The sequence below is a fragment of the Phalaenopsis equestris genome, unplaced genomic scaffold (genome assembly GCF_001263595.1).
Source record: "Phalaenopsis equestris unplaced genomic scaffold, ASM126359v1 Scaffold000002, whole genome shotgun sequence".
Lineage (NCBI taxonomy): Eukaryota > Viridiplantae > Streptophyta > Magnoliopsida > Asparagales > Orchidaceae > Phalaenopsis > Phalaenopsis equestris.
This window is the reverse complement of record NW_018164444.1, coordinates 15,613,586-15,623,445: the sequence shown is the minus strand read 5'-3', so window position 1 is coordinate 15,623,445 and position 9,860 is coordinate 15,613,586. Positions and strand designations below refer to the sequence as shown.

The window sequence follows — 9,860 nt, the reverse complement described above, 5'->3', positions numbered from 1 at the left end:
ATTATACATATTTGTTACTAGCAGTGAGAAAAAAAAAAGAAAAACCAGGGAAAAATTCACTACACCAAAACAATCACCATATAAAAATATCTCTTTCACATCATTTGAGACAATCATTTCCTTTCTCACACATCTCTATTGAAGTTTGTCTCGTTTTTCGTGCATTTTTTCTTTACAATAGTTGTCAGAGGTGTTGAACTTATGTTAGAAGCATCAAAAGTGGTGTGCGAGCTTCCGTACGGGATTTAGCATGAAATCAGAGAGTAGTAAAGTTTGGGGTGATAGGAAGGAGAGAAAATTGAATTTGTCGGTTTCAGAAAAGCTGATTTATGCCGAGAAGCCTGTTTGAGGTTTGTGTTAACATTTAAAGCATGTTTTGGGTTAAATCACATTACGAGCTGAAATCTTATGAATTCCTACAATGCTTGTGAATTCCCAGGTTGTTTTTACGAGGCAGTTAGCTCGAGACAAACGCGAGCAAACTCATCATAGGGCTGTTCCGTCAAGTCAGGTGAAATAATCTTATGCTAATTTAAGAAAAATCTTATGTAGATTTTATGTGATTATATATTCTACATTGTTGCACTTTGATTACTTGCATATTGTAAATGAATACCTGCTTGGAATGTATGAATGCTAGTTGATTTTTATTACGATACATTTGATGCTACTATGCTATGATACATGAGATTGTGCTTATGAAGTAATTGGCTGCAAGTATTCATTTGTTGTGATTGCATGTGATGTATGAAATGCCCATGAATGTTTGTTACAGGTATTATGCTTTAAGAAATATCACGAGTATATTATGGGTAGGCTATGACATGAGTGCTTGCAATTACACTATGCAAAGATGTGGTTTCCCTATATTATGGGTAGGCTATGACATGAGTGCTTGCAAAGATGTGGTTTCCTGATGTGGTTTCCCGACTCCCGGTGTTCAGATGAAGATAAAATTTTGAAACTATTTCGATCAAATGGTGACAAAGTGTAGGGGCAATAGGCAACGTGCATCGAGGCGAGTAGCTAGGTGCGCACTGTATAAGCTTTGTAAATTTGTACATATATTTTGGGTACATACTGTTATTATTTTTAGATTTAGTAGGTCTATTTATATGTTTTGATGATATAATTTTTCACACTTTCAAATAAGAATATGAATGAATTTTGAAATGCAACGTATTACTTATGTTTATAGTGATTTGGTTAGACCGGCTCATTACCTACTGGTATTGATTATGCAAGTCAGAAGGAGTGTTGGTTAGAATTTAGTGTTATCAAATTGTTCTCTTCTGTCACACCTCAACCGACCCTCAAAGAGAGGGCCAGTTGGGGTGTGACATTAATAATTAATGAATTACATTTCTTTTGGACATTCATGTATAGCATTTACATATTACTTTAATTCATTATAAAATTATAATTGTTTATTAAGTTGTGATAAACTTACTGTTGAAGCTAATTATTATTTTTAGGTTAAATACTAGTTTGATATGACTGACCGGAGGGATTTAGTTTACAGTAGGACTATTGATACTAGGTAGTTGGTTTTTTGTTTTACTCCTAGCTTATTGTTTAATTCTTAGAAATGTTGGATTGTGATATTGTTTTACTCTTAGATTATGTTGATACTTTGAATGAATTGGTTTTTTGATTAGTGTACTTGTGATTTTTAGTGCCTTTTTATTATTGGAAGTTATGATGGATTATTGTATGATTTAAAAAAAAGTTAATATCGTCCAATCGCAGTTCTTAATTTGATTAATTCTAAGGTATCAGACTGGTTTGTGACAAAAGTGGTATTAGAGCTTTAGATTTGAATACTAATAAAAAATAGTCATTGGGTTGATTAAATTAATTGATAAATAATATAAATGAATTTTTTAATTGTCTAATAATATTCTTTATTATGTTATTTCAGAAATATGGTTAATCTAAAGAAAGTTAGTCATAGTAACACTGGGATTGATACACCTCCTAATATCTCAACTGACACAGATCTTTTTGCTGAGATGATTAGGAATTTTCCGCTTAACGCTAATTCTAGTGGGGGATGCCAGTGGACAAATATTTAAGTTGTTTCAAGATATGAGACCACCTTTATTTCTTGGAGGAAGTTCGATAGATGCTGAGAATTGGTTATTAAGAGTGGAGAAAATTATTGATGGGTTATCTTGTCCACTAGAGAGGAGGGTTACACTTTTGCCTTTGAAGGAGAATCTGAGATATGGTGACGGGGCAACTGTATGAGAAGTTTGGAGACAAAAACAATCACTTGATACAGTGAGATGAGTTCATGAACACATTTAGAGACTAATTCATACCACTTTTAGCTAGAAGGTAAATACAAGACAAATTTATTTGACTAGTTCAGGGAGATTGATCAATTATACAATATGAAACTGAATTTATTATGCTATCAAGTTATACACCCCAGTTGATTCCAAATGCAGAGGAGAAGTGTGAGATTTTTTTTTGGGCTAAATAATATGATTAGGCAACCGTTGATTTATGTTGGAATAGATGATTACTCTGTTTTGGTGGAGAGTTTCAGGAAGATTGAACTGGATTTACAGGCTACCTAGAGGAGGAGGGACTTTTAGAAGAGGAGGAATTCAAATGGATCCAAGTTTCTTTAGGGCTCTCTAGGCTGATATTCCTTTTGGCTAGGGGGTGTGCACTGTTTGTTTTTATTTAAAGAACCGAATCAAACCGAACTGATTTAATAATTTGGTTTGGTTTTAAATAAAAAGTTTAGACTTTTGGTTTTAAATTTTTTTTCGACCGAACCAACCAAGAACCAAAACTTTAACTTAGGATATCTAGGTAGCCTAGGGTTCCTCGTTTTTACTTTTCTGCTTCGCACAGTTGCGCCGCTCGCTTCATCCCCAATCCCAATCGGTCATCGCTTCCCTGCCTGGTCTCTCTCCTACCTCGATTTGTTGGCATTTCCTTTTGGGTATAAGACCGAAGGCTCAGCGAGGTACGATCTAAACGGAGGTGTCGTCAAAGGTGGAAATGGGAAAGCCATAGATGCATGAAGAGTCTTGGTTCCCTGGTTCGTACTTCTACTTGACTAACTTAGGCACATAGTCTTGCAACTTTTCCATTGGTTACCCCTAGTTTTTCTCTATCTTCTTCTACAACGAAAGTTTGCATTCTTTAACCCTAAATGACCAGTGAATTCCTATGTGGCTTTGCCTTTTTCTTTGCATATACTATGGAGTAAGGGGTTGTTAATATTAGTTGAGTTATGTGTTCTTTTCTTTCAGGAATATGCTCCTAAAATTTAAGTATGGTGGGAATCTTGAAAGAAGATAGCTTATGGGCTTTTTGTTTTCATGGATCATTGATTAATCTCCTTTTTGACACTCGTTAGCTTAGTTTTAAGGCTATAGTGATGAACATCTGCTCGATATAAAACATTTTTGTTGTTTTTCGTAAGTTAAAACAATATTACTGCTACTTGTTTGGGTGATTTTGTTTTTAATATTTTTTTATCTTAAGTGAAACCGGATATTTTCAGTGTGAAATTGTGCAAGCAGATAGCTTACTGTCCATTTTACTTTTCTAATATTGTGTGCAAACCATATATTTTCAGTCTGTTAGTATGCTACTTCACTGATCTCTGAAAGGCTAGTTGTATAAAGCTGTTTGGGTGATTTTCTTTCAGATTTCTTTGAAAGATTGAAAATATTTTGGTTAGTTCTTTTGATTTTCTGCGACATAAACTTATGGTGATAAATATCTTATTAAAGATATTTATGAGTTTTTTTTTCTCTATATAGGAATTTTTTTTTCTTTTTCTCTGTTTATTGGGTTTTTGTTAAAGCCTTAAGGTTTAAAGGCTTTGAGAAAACCTCCATAGGTTATACTCAACCTCTTCTGCTTATTCATCATTGATTTTATAAATACTATACAAAGCTCTAAGAGGCTGGGAAGAAATCAATACTTGAATTTGTAAATTTTTTTAGCCAGGTTTTCCAATTGTCCAATTTTCTTAAGCCGGCTTGTCCAATTGTCCAATTTTCAAATCAATCCTTATTTTTTATACTTACCGTGCAGTTAAACCCTCGTTATCTCACTTCCTTTATTTCACTGGGAAGGAATCAATGATTGGACTTTTTTTTTTCCTAAGGCTTCTTGAGTTCTTGTATATGTTTTTCTCAGCTTTAGCATTTAGGACTGATCTTTGGTTGCATTTATAAATATTTGATGGGACTTCTCAATTTTTTCTTGCATATGCAGTGATGCCTTCATTATCTCATTTTTTTATAATTTATTTAGATGTCGCATTGCAGAGAGAGTTCATATGCTTTGGATTCTTCTCAACAACAAGTGCCTATTGACTCTACCTAGCAAGTTAATTAATTCTCTTTGAGGCGTGAATGCTTCCAGTATCAAATTAATTAATGAAAAGAAAAGAAAGTCGATAATGCCAAGATCTGATATTTGGGATCATTTTACCAAAATCACAGCTAATGATGGAGGAAAGATGAGTAAATAGAATTATTGCGGAAAAATACATCATAGTGATCTAAAACTTAATGGTAAAACATATTTATGAACACCTCTTTTTTTTGCCAAAAAAATTCTCATAATCTTCAATCAAGTCAGCTCAATTAGTATTGCAACCAAGTGTTAAAAGAGATGAGATTGATGGAGGTCTTAAAGCATGGAGATTTAATGGAGATAATGTTAGAAAAGCTTTAGAATTTATGGTAATCGTAGATGAATTTCTCTTTAAATATGTTGAAGTATATGAGTTCAAATACTTCATGTCAAAATATTGTCCGATAGTTCAAATTCCTTCTCAATGAACACTCACTCGGGACTGTTTTCAATTCTACTTAAGATGAGAGGGCAACTTTGAAACAAAATTTTATGGAATCATGTAAAACAGTATGTTTAGCACCTGACACTTGAACACTCATTCAAAGAATGCTCATTATATTGATGATGATTGGAAATTGAGCAAAGAGTAATTAATTTTTGCCCAATATTTAGTTATAGAAGAGAATTTGTGGGACAAGAAATGAAAAAACGCTTAGTTGATTGTGGTATTGATGTAGTTTTACAATCACAGTTGATAATGCAAGCTCCAACAACGATATCATCACTCACAATTTTTTTTTTCTTAAAAGAGGTGAGAGTATGCTTGATAGTAGGTTCCTACACATGAGATGCATTGTTCATATCATAAATTTAATTATTCAGGATGGAATCAAGGATGTGGGTTATTCTGTACTTCGTATAAGAGATGATGCTAGGTTTATAAGACAATCTTTTGCCCCGCTTTATAAGTTTAAAGAATGCATTGAAATAGAAAAAAAATTCAAACTACGAGTTTATTATGCTTGGATGTGCCTATAAGATGGAATTTAATATGTTTGATGTTGAATTCAACATTAAAATTTGAGAGAGCTTCTGAGCGCTATGAAGTGATGGACCATCAATTCAAAACTGAATTTGAGAAGAATGAGGGAGTCATGGACTAAATGAGGTTCCACACAATATTGATTGGGAGAACACAAGAAGACTGATATGTTTCTTAAAGAATTTCTATGAGCTAACTTTACGTATTTCCGGCTCATTGTAGTCACATCAAACACATTTTTTTCATGAAATTGCTGAAGTTTTGTGTATGTTTTAGAGATGGGAAGTGGATAAAGACCTTAAAATTAGAAACATGGCTAAGAAAATGAAACTAAAATTGGATAAACATCAAGTTTCCATTGATAAGATAAATTTGATTATATGTATTGCAGTCATTCTTGATCTTCGATTTAATTTAAGAAATATTGAGTTTCTAGTCATGTATATGGATAATAAAGGTCCCGAGGGAGTTGTCTTAGCACAACTAATATGGTCTGTTATGATATGTTTTATGACTACAAGATGAACATAGTTGGTTAAAATAGAGATGAGAACAACAATGAGATAAAACAAAGTCACATAGTGATTTAAAAGATTGTGGGAGAAAATATATGATGATTGAAAAGTTTAGGCGACACAGTTGTGAGAGTGAAGAATTTGGTAACAAGAAAAATTTTAAAAAATATTTAGCTAAAGACTCTGAAACTACGTAAGAGGGTTTTGATGCTTTGACATGGTGGAAGGTTAATGCATCGAGATTTTAAATTCTTTCTCATATAGCTAGAGTTGTCCTAGCAATTCCAATATCTACAGTAGCATTTGAGTCTACATTTAGCACAAGTGGTTGCGATCTTGATGTTATTAGGAGTTCATTATCTCCAAAAATTGTGCAAGCTCTAGTTTGCACTCAAAATTGGATGAGAACAAAATGGACAAATGAGTCTGTCTGTGTTGAGGAGAATATTCGTGAAAAAAATTCATTTACCTCATTGATATGCTCAACCACATTTGCTGAGTATGTAAACCATTTAGGGCAGGAAAATTTGGCTATAAATTTGATTTAACTATGTTCATCTTGTAGGTTGAGCTCAATTGGCTAACCTGTCAAAGGAGATGAATTTTTAAGCAGAAATATGAATTTTAAACCACAATAAAAGAACTTCAGGTTGCCTGAAAGTATTATTTCTGAAGAAGCTTACTTTTCTACCACACAAATTTATGTATCCTTAAAAACTAAAAAACTGAAAACTCAAAAAAATTGTGTATCCTTCAAAACTGAAAAACTGAAAACTGATAATCTGCAACCCAGACTCAACTAGCCATTAAAAAGGAGAAATGCATTGGTTTCAGAGATCACCAACCCTCTCTCTCTCAGCATTACCACCCAATCTCAGCAGTAATTAGAAAAGAGCAAAGCATTGGAGACATTTGCATGGCACAATAGTAATTAAAGGGGCAGTTACATACCTACCACCCAATCTCAGCATTACCACATCTGTGCTGTAATGAAATTAGAATAAAATAATCATGCATAGTTTGAAGTTTGAAGTGTACACACATATTAAGGGCACATTTTATGGGGTATGATAAGGCATATAGATATTCAAGAATAGAACTATAGATAAATATTTTATCATTCAGCCATACACCATTGAATGGTGTATATGTGAACCTTTTATCAAGCAAATGAATGTGAGCTCACATACTGTAAATATAACAATCATTGGTAAGTGTATAACCCTTCTAATTACAATGGTATATGCAGCTTTTACAAATCCACCATCATCCAACTATCGAGGAATCCATTCATAACTTATAACGATCAAACTAAATAATAGGGGAAATAAGAAGCTCCTTGCGGTTAAACAATAGGATTATTCCATAAGTTCAATCTTGCAATTCCTGAACGACCAACATAAATAATGGTAGCAAAAGAACCAAAACTCATTACTAACATTGGCAAATGAATGAACTGTCACAGATCTCACCTAATGAAACTTCTCATGGATCTGACATTATTATGAGTAGCAACCAAAGGCTCCAAAATCCCAAAGAAAGTAAAATTACGAGTTCTAATAATACTTGTCTACTAGAAGCATAGACATCAACAATACCTCTAAGATTAGGAATAGAGAAGAAATCCCTATAGGATAAACAATTCCACGGACCAAACGATCGGAGAAGGAGAAGGAAGAAAAGAGTTCTATCTGCGCGCGATTCCATGGAGAAGGAATAGAAATGAAGCTTGCAAAGAGAAGATGTCGAGGAGGCAGACGAGATGTTGAAGGGGTTGAGATATCCGACGGAAGGAGGAGAAGGCGAACGCTGAGTTAGGGCAGAGGGAGCTAGGGACAACAATTGTCTTTCGCTCCTATGAAACGCGGATCACGGGGTCCTGCCCGCGATCCGCGTCTAATTTTAAATGGCCAACAACGTTTTTAAAAACACCCCAAAAACTCGTTTTCCAAACAGACGACGGCGTTTTCAAAACGCCACCACTGTAAATAAGCTCCCCCAAAACACACCCTAAGTTGGGTTGAAGTGGGTGAATATCAGATGCTAGGTGTTGAGTTAGTTGATGGAGCCATAGAAAAAATCAAGTTAATCAGAGACACATTGAAAAATACTCAAGATCAAAAGCAAAAATATTATGACTCAAAGACAAAGTAGTAGAATTTGAAACCGATGATTTTGTATTTTTAAAAGTTGGACCAATAAAAGGTACAATTAGATTTGATTAGGAAAGTAAGTTGAGTCCCAAGTACAACAGTCGTTTTGAAATTATAGAAAATATTGGTCCAGTTGCTTACATGCTAGTTGTATTTGCTGATGTCAGATATTCATGATGTTTCACATCTTAAAAATGAGAAAATGATTTTCAAAATCAGATCAAAGAATTACATATGAAGATATTAACATGCAGAAAATTTACCTTATATTGAAGAGCTTGAAAAAATTTTAGAAACTGATATTAAGAAGTTGAGGAACAGACATTCATTTTGTCGAGATAAAAATGGAAGCACATGCTTAAAAATAAGCTGCATAGGAAAAAGATATATGATCAAAATATCTCTTTTGTTCAAGTAAAGTCAAAAATTTTGTTCAATGACAAAATTTTTATAAGGAGCGGAGAGTAGTAACACCCAAAACTTTAGAAATTAGGTAAGAAGTTTGATAAAATTTAACCAAAATTTCAAATCCCTCTGATTTCAATCGAATCAAATTTATAAAACTCTACAGATCAAATCAATTAATCCAATATACATCACTGCATAAATTTTAATTGGATGAGAAGATATAAAATGAGGAAGTTAAAAGTTTGATTAACTTTTTAACCTCAATTAATCCCATAATCATGCATATCTACTATAGTCAGCCGACCTCCTCGCAGTTTTCCTGGCATGCCAATGGCTTGATTAGGTTGAACGACTAGGATTTCCTGCTCTCCTCTTCTACGCTCTGTATTCTCCTTCACGCGAGCTCCTAAGCTCATCATTGTAGCACAAATGCAAAGAGACGGAGAAGTGTGGCACGCATAGTGTCACAGACGGCATTTCAGGGTTCCATGATGAATTTGGTGAGTAAGAAACCATCTTTCACATTAATTGTGACATTCCTTTCCTTCATGGCATTTCTATTTTGACGTATGCCACAAAAATGTGCACTAATTCATTTCTGATAACTGTAGCAGAGGCAAACTTATATCGGAAGTGACAAAATTGGTTTGTGGGCTTCCGTAAGGGCTTTTAGCATGAAATCGATGAAGTAAAGGAAAGATTAGGGTGATATGAGAAAGAGGAAAGAACAATAGGAAATCTCGTCGAAGAGTTGGTTCTGTAAAAAAGCTCGTTTGCGGCAAGTACTCTTGAATAAATTATGTTTATGGTTAAATCATGAAATGAGCTACGATTGTATAAAATCCTAAGATGTTTATAAATTTCAAGTTGTCTACAATGTGCGACAAGCTCGAGGCGAGTTTGGAGAAACTCATCGTAAAGTTGTTCCATCAATTTAGGTGAAATAATTATGTGCCAACTTAAGAATAATAAATCTTGTGAGTTTTATAAATATCGTATTTGACACTGTTGCACTTAGAATTTCCCGCATAGTGTGGATGAATATATGCATTGACTGTATGAATGCAAATTGATTGTCACTTGTGATACATGTGATTTTAATACGCTATGAAATAGATGAATATGTCACTATCTATAGGTATTCATTTGGTATGACTCATGTATGTGATATATGAAATATCTTAGAAATGTTTGTTATAGAAATTGTGTTTTATGAAATAACACAAATGATGTTTTAGGTAAGCAATTACATAAATACTTGCAAGTATGAATGATAGGGAACAAAAAGATTTCTGACTGCTGATACTCAGACGGTGATGAAACTTCGGGAACCATTGGGATTGGACGCCGACGGAAAATAGGGAATCGTTGGTACCATGGGGCTATTAATAATTAACATGTTGGGGG

The 9,860-nt window shown here is 33.8% G+C and overlaps 1 protein-coding gene across 2 annotated transcripts in view; it reads left to right on the top strand.

Moving 5' to 3' along the window:
* Window positions 1–177: 177 nt before the first annotated feature.
* LOC110017839 (3-hydroxyisobutyryl-CoA hydrolase-like protein 3, mitochondrial) overlaps window positions 178–9,860 on the top strand; it is a 37,841-nt gene continuing 28,158 nt past the window's right edge. Inside the window, exons 1-2 of one of the 2 annotated variants that reach the window (XM_020714965.1) lie at window positions 178–350; window positions 440–511. In XM_020714965.1, the coding sequence (XP_020570624.1) occupies window positions 330–350; window positions 440–511 (93 nt within the window). In that variant the 5' untranslated portion in view covers window positions 178–329. The remainder of the gene's footprint in view (window positions 351–439; window positions 512–9,860) is intronic. The other variant, XM_020714966.1, reaches the window with a different exon arrangement.